General features: G+C 42.4%; 1 protein-coding gene across 2 annotated transcripts in view; it reads right to left on the reverse strand.

Moving 5' to 3' along the window:
* Positions 1 to 17,207, reverse strand: part of OXSR1 (oxidative stress responsive kinase 1) — a 92,882-nt gene that overhangs the window by 40,600 nt on the left and 35,075 nt on the right. For both annotated transcript variants that reach the window (XM_074284419.1, XM_074284420.1), the window contains exons 4-5: positions 11,773 to 11,914; positions 9,937 to 9,992 (exon numbers count right to left, since the gene is read on the reverse strand). In XM_074284419.1, coding sequence (XP_074140520.1) covers positions 9,937 to 9,992; positions 11,773 to 11,914 — 198 coding nt within the window. The remainder of the gene's footprint in view (positions 1 to 9,936; positions 9,993 to 11,772; positions 11,915 to 17,207) is intronic.

Here is a 17,207-nt window from a genome sequence, read left to right on the forward strand (position 1 = left end):
GGGAGAAAATATTCCACTTGGCTTTAAAAATGAAAGCAACAAGTTTACTTGATGAGATCAGATCACCTTTCATCTGACCCAATCAAAATGATGCAGAAGGCCCACCGTGGCCACACAACAATTAACTTCAAGGTAGACAAAACAAATAAATGAAGTAGATCTCTTTCTCCCCAGTCACATTTTACATTTTAAGGCAAGATCCAAAAGAAACTTCACCCTAATCAAAAGAAGGCAATTCTAAACCAAGTTAAAATTGGCAGAAGCTCCTGACTCTATGTCTTACCCTGAGATTGCCCATAAAGCGTGTGCCGGTCTATCTAAGGAGTGCCAAGTGGCCCAGGTCAGAAATAGAGCCAACGCTTCCATGCCAATGAGCAACAGGGGGCCAGAGAATGGTTACTCATTCAAGTATCAACTGGAAGGGTAGAAGGGGGTTTCTTATACCAATCAAGCACACAACCCTTTTTTTTAAAGTCCCCCCCAAAATGAAAGGCTTAAAGACATCGAAAAATTCCAAGTACAGCTCTACTTGAAATCTCCTTTTGATTTTATTATGTATCTGTAGAATAATACTCTCAAATATAATCACTGATAATCTAAACCTCAAAAAATAGGTATATGAACCCATCGATCAGAAATCATTTAAGCGCCTATTAGGTGTGAGGCCTGTGCTAAGCATTATCTAGCCATCTTGCTGCCTAACTGGGAAACAGCATCAACCACAATAATGCCATTGTCTAGTTTATTTTAATTTAGAAAATTAAAATAATTGGGAATACTGAAAAGAGCATAATCTCAGAGGCAAGTCTAATAACATCCTGGTAGCCAGCTCTGCTTTAATGTTTATAGAATACTCTCTTATCACAATCCCATGATATACAAGAGTATTGCCCTTATTTTACTAGTAAGGAAACTAAGCTACAGAGTTCTGTGATTTGCCAGGGTTACATAGTGTCAACATCTCCTGATTCTAGTGTGCTCTCAACTTATTCCACACTAAAAGTTCAGAGAAAAATTGAGACACTAACATTTTATTATAGACAAGTTTTTTAGTTACTTTGAATAAAACTTGTTACAGCAAGACTCTCACCCTTAATTCTACAAAGAAAAATAAAGAGTACCTTTTTGTTCCATTCTTTCAAAGACAAAAATGGAGACTCAAACTTAACATGCAGCTTCATGTATATTTTTTAATGTTTGGCGAGTCTTAAAATAATGTCCGTGTAGAATTGATTAGCACCAAGTCAAGGACAAACAGCTTCAAATTACTTCCATCTCTAACAAACCTCACTAGCATGACCATAATTTAACTGTTAGTTAAATTAGTTAGTCTTCTAATTTAACTAACTAATTTAACTGGAATTGAATGCCCTCGGAGGACAGAGTCCTCAATAGAAGAATTGTCAACTATTAGCAATTGTCAGCCACATCAAAGATGAATCCAATTCATCAATAAGAGAGGCAAGGGCAAAGAGGAAGAGAAATAAGTGGAAACTAGAAGCCTATTCACATTAGGAAGTCTCCGAGCACAGTCTGTGCTTGCTGAGAGGCTTTCTGCAGCAGTCACACAGCTGACCGAGAAATAGAGAACGCTAGCGTCTGCCGTCGTAGCAATTAATCACACAAAAAAGAAGGACCCGATAGAGCAAAACCCGGCTTTGAAATTCCTCTTCCAAGATACGCTGACAGTGTGCTGGATGATCTGAGGGAAAATCAAAGCCGGCTGAAACTGAAAGGCAGGTGCATTTCTCAGGTCAAGGATAATACATTTGTACAGGGGATTCTCTTTGGTGGCGGGCAGGGCTCCCCATCGAAGTGTGCTGGGCTTCGAGCCAGGAAGTTCAAAGCTTGTATGTGAGAGAAGAAGGGTATAAAGGAAAATTTCAGTTATTGGAATTTGACTCAATTGTAGTTTCTGGGAGGGGGAGGAAGGAGAGGGAGAGGTTAAGAAGGAGAGAAAAAGGGAGAGGGAGAAGGGAGAGAGACAGGGAGAGAATGAAATTCATAGCCTTGTGATGATTTCAATCCCTTCAGAAACATTTGGCGGCAGCAGCAAATCCACCAGTTCTCCCTTAAATTCTGACAAGCTGAATTATTTTAAGTCCTCAAAACAGTTTGGATAAATCAAAGCAGAAAAAAATTACTCATAAAATTAGTGCAACGAAGGAAAATATTCAGCCCCAACTCGTGTCCAAATGTTTTGTGACTGAATCACAAAAGAATGTAACATGTTTCTGCACAAAAATGACAAAGTGAGAAGTTTAATAGTATCATGATGTTTTAACACATGACTGTCAAACTAGGCTTAGGCCTGTGATCTATTCCTGACACTTTTTACTCAGGGTTGCTATTTTTAGCTACACAATGAACCTAGAAAGCTAAATGGTAAACGTTCAAAAGGTACAAAATGGTAGTGATGGCTTGCCAAAAAAATTACTTAAAAGCTGCTAAGGCGGCCAATGAAAATAAAGACGTGTCATATCAACTGAGACATAAGTGCTGTCTTGAGGGTGGGTGGAGACTGGAGAAAGAGAACAAGAATTTATTAAGCACTTACTACATGTTAGGCATCTAAGTGCCTTATAACCGTGACCTCTTTTTGATCCTTAAAAGAATCTTGGAGGCAGGTGCTGTTCTTATCCCCATTTTACAGTTGAGGAAACTGAGGTGGTCGGTAGGGAAATGGCTATATTTATTAAGTGCCGAAAGCCAGATTTGAATCAGGATTTGGTGACTTCAGGCCCAGCTCTCTGACACTGCACCACCAGCTACCTCTAAACTGAAGGACAAATGTCAGAAGAAAAGAAATGTTGAGTTATTCGGGTAATAGAACATATGAAATGAATGATGTGGCCTGGGTCAGTCTTTAAAGTTCATCCCTAGTACAGGGAATAGGGTCTACTGTGCTACAAAACTGCAAATTTAACTAATGAAGTCACAGAAAGAACATAGACAGGAGAACACCAATAAAACAAAGCAACATGGTGACCAGGGAGGGGAGAGGCCCATCAGAAAGATTTCTGGGAAGCTTTCTCTCACATATGGAAGAACAGTTCCAGCCTTACTAACCACATGTTTAGATAGAGCTTTGTCTGTATGAATATATGGTGATATTAAGCATCGTACTTATAAGCTAACCTTCCAGCGGCTCCACAACTTTGGGGAGACCCTCTATCGCTCCATCACCTCTCAGTGGCCCTGATTACCGAGGAGTCAACCTCCCTGCAATGCTGGAAGGAGCTTCCAATCAGTCCAAAAGCATCATCATGCATCTCCGTGCCAAGCTCTATGCTAGCTTCAGGGAGACAAGCCCAATTCTGGAGAAGCTTCCGTCCTCAAGGGGAGCCAACATGTGCATAAAGGAGCACAAAAGAAGTATCAGACAACAGGAGGGAGCGCACTAGAAGCTGGGAAAAGGAGCAAAAAGCATGTGCAGAAGGGTCCCAGTGAGTGGAGACTGAGGAAGGGAGGGATTTTGTGCCATCTACAAGTGATACAGGGATGTGTCCAATTGTGGGACGGAGCAAAGGCACACCGACAGGGCCCAAGGGGGCCACAGAGGGACGGAGGGTCGCAAAGCTGGAAAAGCTTCTAAAAACCAGAGGACTTTATATAGGGCCTAGAAGCCAAAGGGACAAAGAGTCTTCTGAGAAGGAATGACGAGATCGGAGCATCTTTACAGCAAAACCATGTTGGCTACTGCACGGAAGCAGCAGCAGGCAGAGAGGTTTAAGGAAGAGACCAACTAGGCGGCCGCGAAAGGTAACGTGAGACTGAGCTAAGGAGGCGAAGGAAACGTCATGAAGAGGCTGGAGGTCTGGTCGAGAGAAAGGCAGAGAGCTGACTGGTCACATGCACATGTGTATATATGTACATTGTGTGTATACATGTGCACTGCACACATGTACATGCACACACATATACACACACACATTTTGATCTAGACCCATGATTTCATGGTATGGTGAACTCCCAATATGGAAATGTCTTCCACCATTACCAAGAAATTGTTCATCCATACCTTAGTCTTTGCAAATGTTCTGGGGAAAATGGGAAAGGACCAGGGATAAGGGAAAGAGGGATAACCCAGCTAGTCTGGGTCTGAGAAAGGACAGAAACCAAAGCCTTTCCAACTCCTCCTAGCTTCATTTCTTAGGCCCCTAGCCTTAAATCACTGAATGGGTGTTGCCTATCAGCCTCCCATTGCCTGCAGGTCCCAATCTGTATCTGGCCATTGGACCCAGAGGACTCTGGAGGGGAAAGTGAGGCCGGTGACCTCACACAGCCTCCCTGGTGGGATCCAATTCACTTGCCTGTCATGGCGTCACCTCCCAGAAGTCAGGGTGGTCTTAGAGAACAAAGGACAGACCACAACACCCAGTAGACCTAGTGGTCTCTTGCTACTTGAGGACAAATTATAATAGAATTTTTATTTGTTTGGTTGGGGAGGAGAGTGGTAATCCAGGGAGAGGAAAGGAAACTATTAATTCTTAAAACAATTAGGCCAGATTAATTTCCTCACTACTCCCATTTCCGTATCCCAATGAAGCAAGTGAAAACTAAAAACAGATTTGAACATGATCAAAACTCAAACACTATCAAGTGAAGCTGTAGCCCATGTGGCACACGGACGATCTGAAGTGGATAGTTTTCTTTAACATGACAAAACTAATTTTGAGAAAAACTATCAAATGACATAAATGATCATGATGGCCAGAAGAGGAATATAGAGGGTGAAAACTGTCTTACTGAATAATACATGTATATGTATATCATACCATAAAACTTTTTAAGAAAAAAAAAAATCACTGCGCAAAAACAAAAAAAGCAACAATATTTTTAAGTCCATCAATTAATTTTTTGAAAAAAACCTCCATATACTGGTTTATCAATAATGAATAATAGCATGATTGTTTCTGTTTTCAAGCCTTAACTTGCACAAATGTATCAATTATCTCATCAAAATTTATTTTCATATTTTTGTTGGACAGTAGGGCAAGATCTATTTCTGCTCATATCTGATCAAAGAACATTTTATTAATTTTAACTTTGAAAAGTTTCTTTCACATGAAGAAATAGATGTATAATATATTTTAAATAAGTTTTTGTTGATATTTTTTGTTTCTTACATAATCACAACATCCCACATATTTTTCTTTCCTTCCTTCTCTTTCCTGGAGAGCCATCCTACATGACAAATAGTATTTGGGAGGGAAGGAAAAAATTTGAATGAACACATTCAAAAAAATCCAAAAGCACGTACAATAAATTAGCATCTTTGGACCTCCCACCTCCAAGAAAGGATGGGTTGAAGGAACCATTTCCTCTCTATTTGAGTCGCACTTGATCTTTTAAATTTTGTTACATTTCCTTTCGATTTTGGGGGGGTATGTGGTTGTTCAATTTACATTGTTATAGTTAACTATGAACATCTCTTTCTTGGCTTTGCTGACTTCACTCTACATTAATTCTTAGAAATCTTTCCAGGCTTCCCTGTACTCAGCACACAGAAAATTTTGTATAGCACAATAATATTCCATTCTTACTCCACAATCTATGTAGTCCTTCCCATAATGATGGCTTCTTCTTTGTTTCCAATCCCTCACATCTCAAAGAAAAGCGTTACCATTAAATATTATGGAATATATGTGAACTTTTTTTCTTATGATTGGCTTTTTTGGATTATAAACTCAATAGTGGAGTATGTAGTTCAGAGTATGGATATTTTATTCACATAATTTCAAATTTCTTTCCATAAAGGTTATACCATTTCACAGCTCTACCAACAATGTATTAGTGTATCTGTTTTTCCACTGTTGTCATTTCTCAATAATTTGCAGGATATGCAGTGAAACTTCTATGTTGCATTTCTCAAATAAATAATGTGGAATTTCACTTCCCTTCTTCTATTTTTTTTTAATTAAAAACTTTTAAACATATGTTGCTTTATGAATCATGTTGGGAAAGAAAAAACAGAGCAAAAGGGAAAAACCATGAGAGAGATTAAAAAAACAGAAAAAAGAAGTAAACATAGCATGTGCATTCCCTTCTTATTCTAGAAGCATTAATATTATTTGTGCAGAAGCTTTCCAGTTTTAAGTTCCCTTTTCTGCTATGAACACAGCATTATGTTCTGCAGTTACTTTCATACTTTTTTAAAGGTGACCTTGTTTCCACTGATTCTCTTACCCTCATTCCCCTGATCCCCTCTTTTCATTCAATAATCACCCATCCTCTCTTACCTTTCAGCTACTCCTGGTCATTGATTTTTAAATTTTATGGGGTTTTTTGTTCCTTTTCAAAAAGAACTTCTCTTCTCCTCTTTATATCCATCTTTTCTTTCTGCTAACTCTAGACCCTCATTGGTCTCTTTTGTTTTCTTCTTGTAATCAAAGCTTGCAAGGGATCTATTCTAGACTCCCCCCATCTCACACCCAGCAATTTCTGCACTTGTAGGGCTTGTCCCCTTTTCGTTGTCCCTCACTTACAGAATAATGCCAATGACTGCAGATGACAGCGAGGATGCTGTCCCACAGTAGGACCCCTCCTCCCTTAAAGTTATGTTGTAACTCACTATGTTCTCTTTTGTGTTTTCCTACATTTGCTTGGAAATCTTCCTGTGTCCATGCTCTCCTTGGCCTCCTGTTGCCCCCCGGGGTTCCCACTCTCCTCTCAGGACAAGCAGACTTTCCAAGCCCTAAATCTGCTAGACCTCTTCCGGTGTAAGATCCTCATCTCTCTTCACCCTAAAAGCATTTATTAGTGGAACCCCCTCCCACCTCCAGAGTAAGGCCTCCTTTCCCTCTTCCTCCTCCTCACCAACTCCCCTGCACGTTCTTCTCTTCTTGTGACCAGAGGACACCTTCCCCTCGTGGCTAGCCCTTGATTTGACCCAGCTGCATCACACACTGCTCTCTGTCACCCAGCTCTCTTCCCTCTTCTTCATGTCAAGTTGTCCCACAAAAGAAATTTGGATTCACCGGCAGGCAGTGTCTCCAGGTTGAGTCCATATGCCCCAGGCCCAGATTTCTGCCTTCAGAACCCTGTCTCCTCATGAACATATAGAAAGAAAGCTCTTCCTGATCTCCCTGTTGTCCTGTCACTATTACTGTCTTGTCTGCTGCGTTTATTCACTCCCCCTGTTTGGAGTGCTGTTGTTTGGTGTGCTTAAGGGGCAAATACTCTCCTAAGTTCATGTTTTCTTTCTAAAAATGTTTCAGACTTTTTATTAGTGGTCACCCTGGACTGCATGCTGAACTCCTGTACTCTTCAAAACCCATTATTCCATTCCCTCCTATGTGGGTGTGGAATGGTCTTGCGTTATTCTAGTGTCCTTTCTTTGGTATTTAAAGGTCTTTTTCCTGATGGCTTGCAGAACTTGTTATTTCTGAATTGAATTTTTAAAATTTAATCACTATGTCTTACAGATTTCAGTCTCGGGTTTTTTCCTAGAGGTGGTTGTGGAGTTTTTCCATTAGAATTCCATTTTCTTTGGCCAGAGGTTCTGGATGTTCTCTTCTATTATTTCCTTCATTATGAGGTTAATTATGATTATTTTTTTTTTTTGGTCTCATTAGGCTCTTCTGAAAGTCTTATGATAATTAGCTTATCTCTTTGTCAAGATCCATAAGTTTTTGCTGCATCATGAGATGATTTAAAAAAAAAAAAGTTTGTGTCTTTTGCTTTTCTTCTACTAGGTTAACTTTCATTTCTGTATATTTCCATTCCTAATCTATTGTTCTCTTTTTTTGTTTCTTCTTAAAGTTTTTTCTTTTCTGTTCACCTTTTTTTTTTTTCCTGCTCAGTTCATAAACTCTGTTCTCTTAATTCCTATTCCTCTCTTAAATCACTCAAGAACAGCGTGTTGTAGTTCCTGTTCTGCTCACATTCTACAGGATCCTCTATTTCATCAGGCATTAGATCATTCCTTTATTCTGCAGTAGTTATTCACAGATGCCAGAGATCTTTTATTAGATCTGGAAGCTATTTCCTTCTGTTTTTCCTCTTGATGTACCTGTTTCTGTTCAAGCTCTTTGGAGTTTTCTTCTTTTTGAAATCTTTGGGACTTCAGTCCTGTTGCTTCATCTTTACAGCCATGATTTCCAATCTACTTTTTAAATGCAAGAATGTTGTACCACAACAGTTGGAAACCTGAAGTGCAGCTTGGACAAGGCCAAACTGGTACAAACTCACTCGCGGAATGAAGCTGTGGGGCCCTGGGAATTGGGAGTCATCTGCATAAGTCAGAGTTCTCTGAATTAGAATATATTGCTAATTTTAACTCCTAGTTAAGAGCATACCCTCACAATGCCCACACTGGACAGCAACTCCTCCCACGGTCACTCTCACGTTCGACTGGGTCTATCCTAACTAACACCGATGCAGACCAACAGTGACAAAATCCAAGAAAAATGGATCCCTGTGGGCTCCATATGGACTCCGAAAACCACCATTCACTTTCTCTGTGGTCTCTTGTTTATTTGGTTAAGCCTTTTCCCAACTGGATCTGGGACTTCTCTGGACACCTTCCATGCAGACCCCAACTATTCATACTGTTCTCCTGCCCATTCATTCTTCTACGGATCTCTCATAGATAGATCCTCCCTGGAGATCTGGCTACACTGCCATGGCAGCAATGGAGCACTGTCCTGAGTCCTACCAAGCAACCCCACCTTCTTTTAAAGCCATACACTTCTTCATCAATCCCCCTGACAGGGAAAACAGCCTTATGGAAAAAGGGCCGTGTTTGTAGTCAGGAAGGCTGAGGTTCAGATGTCTCTCTAGACACCAATCAGCTAGGTGACCTTGGGAAAAGCATTTAGCTTCAATGAGCCTCAGGAGGTACTTCCCAAGCTGCTAAGTTTGCCAAGGATTATGGGTTTGCATGTTTCTAGCCCCTCTCCGGTCCCAACAGAATATAATAAGCTCCTCGAAGGCAGGAACTTTTATTTTTTTTAATCTTATCTTTCTATACCTAGGCTTGAATACAATGTCTAGTACCTAACAGGTGCTTAAAAATCCTTGTGGAATAAACACAGTCAACCAACAAGCACTGAGTAATAACAGCCTTTGAGGTGGCAGGCTCCAAAGACTACAAAACAACAAGCCCTGTAAACAGCACCTGTTTATTTCTTGAATTTACACTCTGTCAGATGACTGAGTGGGCACAGAGGACATCCCTAACAAAATCCCAGCAAAAGCATCCAGGGTGATCCCACAACGATCTGTTTTAGGCGTCATGTGACACTCATGAGCAGAGGGTTGGATAAATTACCTATTTTTATAAAATTAAAAATTTGTACTGTTCCTAGTTCCAGTTTTTTCCTCCAAGGCAGGTAGTGGAGGTGGGAACCTCTTATAGCTTTCTCCATATCTCCATTTATCAAAAGATTCTAATCTAATTCTCCATCATTCCAGGGGTCATGGCTTAAATACTTAATGGAGTGATAAAGTAACACCAGCAATAGCCTCTCATATTTAGCTAGTGCCTTCAGGGCTAGAGGGTATTGGCTACCAAACCGTCTTGGAAAGGAGCCAGATGGCTACTCCTATCTCAGGCAAAAGGAAGCACAGTCAGTCAGGGAAGGAGGCAGGCTACAGTAACTGCAATCAGGAGTCAGATCCAAGAGCTGAGGCCCAGGATGCTGACGCTAACCACTGAACCAAGCTGCCTGTGAAAGGGCAGGAGATCCATCCACTCTCCCCAAACTTCTGTGGGGCACAGGTAAGAGGATGTGAAGAGACAAAAGGGTCCAAAGCCACAAAATGAATCCCCCACAAACGTGGAAACATCTGGGAACCAGGTGGCAAATACAGCATCAACTTTCTTGGCAAACTCCCCCCCAATCCCAAAAGTGATGGCACCATATGAAAAACCCAAATAGTGGGCATTCTAGCTTCAGCTTCTTCCCAAGAGGGAGAGAGATGATGTGTTACCTGCAATTTGCACCGAGCCATCTTCACCCAGAAGAATATTTCCAGCTTTGACATCCCTAGATGAATAAAGAACAGAAAGAAATGCTGCATGCTCCCTTCAAAAAAAATAAAACCCACCAATAATCCATCCCTAAATTTTGGATTATTCCACATTTTAAGTAATCCAAGTGATTTCTGCCCTTAAGAACTCATGAAATTGCCTTTGGGGGTTATTTTGCACAAAGACAGAAGGGCTGAAAACATGGAAAACTCTTTTCAGTCCTGTTTGCCAGGATATGGCACAAAAAGGCCGGTGTGGCTGGATCCCAGAGTGTGCAGGAAATAGGAAAGGTAGGAGAGGGTCAGGTTGGCAAAGGCTTCTCGCGCCAAGCAGAGGACTTGGATTGGACTCTGCAGGTGACAGAGGGCCTGCAGAGATTATGGAGGGGGCTGAGAGTGGGAGATGTGTGAGATGTGATCAAACCCGGGCAGCTAACAGAGAGGGGGCAGATGGGAAGCCGGAAGCCAAAGAGAAGGCCATTGCTACTGCCCAATGGAGAAGGCCCGAGACCTGTCCGGGCTGGTGCCTCTGCAACGGCAGCATAGTGAGTGAAACCCAACCAGATGGGACAATGAGCTGGATTTGCAGGCTGAGTGGAGTTCAGTCAAGCACTTACTGACTAGCACCTCTATGTCAGGCACTGGCACCTCAGGGGATGGAGCAAGAGATTGGAGGCAGGAAGACCTGGGTAAACACTAACTAGTTGTTTGGCCCTGGGCAGACACTTAACCTTCTCTTTGCCCCAGGTCCTTCAACTGTCAAGTAGGAACAGTAACAGCACCTGCTTCCCAGAATCAGGTGAAGATCAAATGTGATATTATTTGTAAAGTGTTTGGTACACAGAAAGCATCTAATAAATGCTTGCTTCCTTCTTTGCCAAGCATGGGGGATACAAAGTAAGGTTAATAAACCCCAAAACCCCAGTCCCTGATCTCAAGGAGAAGACAGCATGTTAATCCAAGCTATTCTCTGGGTGGTCTGACATACTTAAGGCAGAAAAGGCAACAGCACCAAGGCTGGATTTTTTGCAGAAGCCGGGGTCTGAGCTGGGACTGCTGAGCTCGCCATCTAAGGAGAGTCCAGTCCATAAGATGCTTCAAGACTGCTTGTGTCCGGCGAAAGTCCACAGTAGGCCCGGCCCAGCTTCCCCAGAACTTCTTTAAATTAATGCACGTGCAGATAGCTTCCCATCCTAAATCAGGGAGCCGAGCTGACTGAGTGACAAGCTTGACAGCTTTGTGACTAATTAAGGGACACAACACTACAGCCCAGGAAGGGCTAGCTCTAACCCATGAGTGTGGGCTGGAAATTTCCTTCCTGTTTCCCTGTTTCCTGGGCTTTGATTACAGATAGATCACAGCTACAGAAACTACAACTAGGTAAAACCTCACTCCAGAAAGCAATGAGGTCTACAGAAATAATTTAACAAGTAATTTAACTTAAGGCAGCCAATATCAGGCCTACAGGGAAGTTTAAAATGGGAGGAGAAGCCTGAGAAAAAAGGAGTGAGAAAGAAGGAAAAGAGTTGGGGGAGAAGGAGGTCGGCAAAGAGAGCAGAAAAAGAAAGGGAAGAGGGGACTCTCCCTCCCACTTCCACCCATGCGTTCAGCCCAGCACTGCGTTTTGTCTAGGGCCCTTGAAGAGAAGGCCCGTCCCCGGCAGTGGGGTGACACAGCAAGTCTGGTCCTAAGAGGCACAGGTTTGGCATTAAGGCCTAACTGTGGAAATGTGTTAGCTGGGACATGGTTTGGGGTGACAGGATTAGGGTGAGAAGGCCGCCTCCTTTTTTACTTTACCGGTGGATTTGTCCATTTTTATGCAGATATTCCAGGCCCTCCAGCACCTCTTTGAGAATTGTGGCAATGCAAGCCTCATCCAGGACTCCACTTTTGTGTTCCCCCTTGGCAACAATGTGCTTAATAATATCCAGAACAGACCCTAAAGACAGAAGACATTTCACCATTAGCTTTCAACAGTTACCCTGCATAATGAGAGCTGTCTGAGGTCAAGACACGCTCAAATTATTGTGATTAAATTTCTTGATTGAACCGTTATGTTTCCACTAAGTCTGCATCCCAATGAGATCCTAAAAGAGGAAAAGGACCCACATGTGCAAAAATGTTTGTAGCAGCCCTTTTTGTAGCGTGAAAATTCAGTGGATGCCCATCACCTGGGGAATGGCCGAATAAGTTATATTATATTATATGAAGGTAATGGAATAAGATTGTTCTATAAGAAATGAGGAGCAGGATGATTTCAGAAAAGCCTGGAAAGACTTCCATGAACTGATGCTGAGTAAAGTGAGCAGAACCAAGACAACACTGTATACGGTAACTACAAGATTTTGTCATGATCAACAATCAAACGGGATGGACTTGGCTCTTCTCAACAATGCTGTGATTCAAGGCAATTCTTACGGACCTGGGATGGAAAATGCCATCCACATCCAGAGAGAGAACTATGGAGACTGAATGTGCATCGAAGCATTGCATTTTCACCTTTTTTTGTATGTTTTTTCTTTCTCGTGGTTTTTTTGCCTTTGTTCTAATTTTTCTAGCACATGACAAATATGGAAATATAATTAAATATATTTAAAAGAACTGCACACATTTAACCACTATCAGATTGCCGGCTGTCTTAGGGAGGGGGAAGTAAAAGAAGGAGGGAAAAAAAATTGGAACACAAAGTCGTACAAAAATGAATGTTGAAATGAAAAAATACTTTACATGTATTTGGAAAAATAAAACACTATTGAGAAAAATAAATAAATTCAATTTTTGAAGAGATAGGAGACCATGACAGGATGACAGACACTCTGTCTATTTTCCAATGAAATCTACAGCAGAGGGCAAATATGAAAAGGGCTCCCCTCTAGGAAAAGAGAGGGGAAGAGTCTGGAGGAAAAATAATGAATTTTGTTTGGAATCTGGAGCCCACAGAACACCCGGTCTGAGCAATCCCAAAGCCAGCAGGTGGGAAGATACCCCTCCCCCCAGACTAATGATGTTAAAGGAAGTTTAATAGTATGTTCTGTGATGTTAAATACAGGAGATCCATTATAAAGCAATCCCTGAGGCATATAAACATGGATCAAAGTCTCTCAGAGATGTATTTGTCCTTGGTGACCACAGACAAAAATCTAATTCTCAAAAAGACTTAACCTTAAGCATTCCCTCCAACTTCCTGCTAAGGACACCCCAAATCAAGGTGCCCCTCTAAAACTGGTTTTATAGACGAGCTCCTCCTGAGCATCAAAGTGCCCAGAGTGCCAGGTTTGGAGGCAGGAAGCCTCATCTTCCTGAATTCAAATCTGCCTCAGATATTCAGTAACTGTGTGATTCTGGGCATATCACTTTGCCTTGATTTTCTCATCTGTAAAATGAGTTGGAAAAGAAAATGGTAAACTATCTCTGCCAAAAAAATTCCAAACGGGGTCATGAAGAATCAGACATGACTGAAAAATGACTGACCATAACTCTGTCGTAAAAAATAAAACATCAAAGGAACTCAGAGGAGGTCAAAGTAAAACAAACTCAGAGGAGGTCAAAGTAAAGAAACACATCAAATAAAAATCACATTTGCAAAAAGGCTCCAAAAAGCATCTCTAAACTCTGAAAGGTTCCCAGAAGAGGCAGGGATGGGGTAGGAATAAGCCTGAAAAGCAAGCAGCTGTTTTTAAGGAAACAATCCCAAAGACTATAGTAATTTCCAGGTCCTACATGTGAAGCTGGAAAGGTCCTTGGACACTATGGAATCTAGTTTCCTCCCCCACCAAATTTTGTAGAGGGGAATGAGCTCAGATAAGTAAAATGACTCGTGGGGCATCACAGAGACACTAAAGTGGGAATCCCAAACAAAGACAAAGCTTTTGGCCTCATGTGTCCCAATTGCCAGAGAAAGCAGGTCTTAGGGAAGCCCACTGTTATTTTTAAAGCCAAAGTGCGTGCTAAGGCAGCTAGATGGCGCAGTGGGCAGAGCACAGGCCTGGAGTCAGGAAGGCTTAGGTTCAAATCTAGCCTCAGACATATGGTACTTCCTAGCTGTGTGACCCTGGGCAAGCCACTTAACCCCAACTGCCTTGCCAAAAAAATTAAAAAAGAGGCATTTGCTTAAGAGTCACCATCGCAAGTCAGACCAAACAAAGGATGGTCAGTGCTCCACTTGTAAGCCCAACACTGGCTAACCCAAATGACCAGGTCTAAACATCAAACCATGTCTCTGCACAAAGCTACTGCTGCAAGTGCTAAAGTAGAAGAGAATGAAAGTGAGTTAGCGGAGAGGGACGGCCCCTGCCACGGATTCCTTAAGGACTAAACATTGACAAGCAACTAGAGAATAACTTTACGCTCTCACCCTTCCTAACGTGCCTCGTGCACGGGGAACAGGAGAGAGCCTCTGGCTAAGACCGGGCTGGCTCCGGATGAGCCCCATCTCTAGCTTTTCACTCTCCTCTCCTCTCCTGACTGGAACTTCACTTCAGGAAAAAGGCTCAGCTTCCCAGTTAGAGATGAGAAAGTGAAAGAAACCGCCAAGGTGATTTCACTCTTACCCCAAAGAAGTCCTAGACCTTTGAGAGGCTGCCAAAGAAGTGATAAAGACAAACACAGCATTTATCTAAACGTTCAAGTGATCTTCCAACACCGAAACCTCGAGGCAGCAAGGGTAGGGGAAGGAACACAAGGAACAGCACATGCTCTGCCACTTTATTAAGGAAAAGGGCACACCAGACACATTCCCCTGGGGGCACACACCCAGTCGCACACTCCTCACACTCGCTCACTCACCACGGAATGCCTCTGGCTCGGAGCCCTGGCTCCTGGCCCCAAATGTAACACTCCCGAGCTGCGTAACCTTAACCAAATCCGAAGTTCACAGATAAGAAGAAATACCTCATTTCCAGAGTGGGAAACTGAGGCAATCAGAAGGCAGTCACCCAAGGCCGGCCCCCTTTCCCCAGATGCTGCTGCCACCTCTAGTCTTAGTTTTACCATCTACAAGCCCACTTACTTTGTCTACCTCACTAATGTTATTCTGAAGATTAAATGGGCTAAGGGAAGAGGATGCACCTTGAAGAAAGAACCAATTGCTTGAGATAAACATTAACTATTCAACACTCTCCCTTTCAAAACTTCCTCTCACCTTTGAGATTCTTCCCTGTATCCAGGCAGAGACATTCAGCATTTCAAGGCTTCCTGCCTCTCTTTTCTTCAACACTTCCCTCCAGGGGGCAGCCAGGTGGCGCAGTGGATAGAGCACCAGCCTTGAATTCAAGAGGACCTGAGTTCAAATCTAGCCTCAGACACTTAACACTTCCTAGCTGTGTGACCCTGGGCAAGTCACTTAACCCAGCCTCAAAAGGGGGAAAAAAAAAAAAAAAAAAAGAAACACTTCCCTCCATCCCTGCTGCCAATGCATCTTCCAAAAAGACCACCTCCCTCTCTTACTCAGACCCCGTCAGAGGGCCCCCACCACCTGCAGAATCAGCACAAGCTCCCTGTGGCTCTACAGGTGGCCTTGCAGAGAGCAGCCCCCTCTCTGGTCAGTCTGGCTGACCTTGGAGATCTCCTCAGCCCTAAATCCAAGAACCATCCCTGGCATTTGAGAACCTGGTTCCCAAAGTCTGGATCCAAACTCACTTCGTGCATTTTGTTTCAGACTCTCCACTGTGTGAAGCTACCCTGGCTTCCCCTGAGACAGACGTGAGAGGATTCTCACTGCATTTCTACCTGCTGAAATCTCTTACTGCCAAGACTTCGTTCCTCTTCTCCTCTCCCACAAGACAGGAGGGGATGATCCTGCCACTTTCTTCAGACCACTTTGAACTCTCTCCCAAGCACTGCCCGTCATGACCCAAAGAACCTCATCAGTTCTAAATCCTTTAGCCTTAGAACTGGTCACTGTATTATTATTATTATCATTATTTTTAAACTTCTAACAGAGTTTAATGCTTTTTCAGAGGAGATAAAAATACATAAAAACATATATGTGCATAGCTATACCCAAAGGATACACACATACATACATATATAGGTAGATATATAAGGTATTTTTTGTGAGGGGCTGATTGGATTGGAAAACGCTTCGTGTAGAAGATAATGCTTGAGCTTAGCTTTATTTTATTGTTTTTAATTTTTAACAATAGCCTTCTATTTTCAAAATACATGTAAATGTTAGTAGTTTTTGAGGTGTCTTAGTCACCATTTTGGGGTTAATGTTTGATTTTTCTCTGCAAATTTGCTGTCTTCCCTTCCTTCCAATATATCGTGAAGCAGTAGCGCAATACTCACAGAGTTGAGCACAGCTTTGTTTTTACCTCAAGGTCAGATCTCATTACTACCCATTTGGCCTAATCTAGATATTTCCTTCATTTTTAATCCAATTAAGGATCATTCCACATCAACAAGAAATATATGTAAATCTGTAGGGAAAAAAAATACATGCAAAAACAACCCTCAACATACCCCCCTGCAAAATCCTGTACTCTAAACCTTGCTCCATAGTTCTGCCCCCTTCCTTCCCCCCAAGCAAACAATCCAATGTAGGCTAAACAGGTGCAACCCCCTCCAAACTTACCTCCACACCCACTCAGCATGTACTATTATCTAGATATGTATTTTATCTCCTTATTCATTTTTTCCAGTGTTAATAAAACTTGCCCAGAGCAGAAGCTTAACAAAGATTTATTGAAATGTTAAGCAGAAAGTGCACCTGGAAGAACTGATTTAATAAAGCATGTCTGACAAAAGAAATCCCAAAGGACAGCAGGCCTAGAAGTGGAAGGGCCCTTGATAGCCATCAAGTCCAACCCCCTCATTTCACAGGTGAGGAAACAGGCCCAGAAATGCCAGGAAACCCGCCTGGGGTCAGGCAGATAGCGAGCAGGTGGATTCACACCCAATCATCCCACTCCCATTCCACAAGGTCCGGACAGTTTAGATGTGACAGGCACCCCAGTGTTCCTCCAAGTTCAGGTGCCAGCATCCCCAGGGCCCCTCGAGGGCTGCAGATACAGATTAAAATGGAATTGGAAAGGTTTTACCAAATAAGGAAGACTGCAGCATGGTAGAGATAATATTAATTTGTGGTTTTCTAGGTCAATGTGCACTGGAGGGATCTGTTTCTCTTTGAGTTGACAGTAATGCTCTATCCTAGTTTCTATCATACTGTTGATAAGCACTTATAAAGGGGGTGGAGTCAAGATGGCAGAGCTGCAGCTGAGCTCCCACCCACG

This window comes from Sminthopsis crassicaudata, chromosome 1, assembly GCF_048593235.1.
Source record: "Sminthopsis crassicaudata isolate SCR6 chromosome 1, ASM4859323v1, whole genome shotgun sequence".
Lineage (NCBI taxonomy): Eukaryota > Metazoa > Chordata > Mammalia > Dasyuromorphia > Dasyuridae > Sminthopsis > Sminthopsis crassicaudata.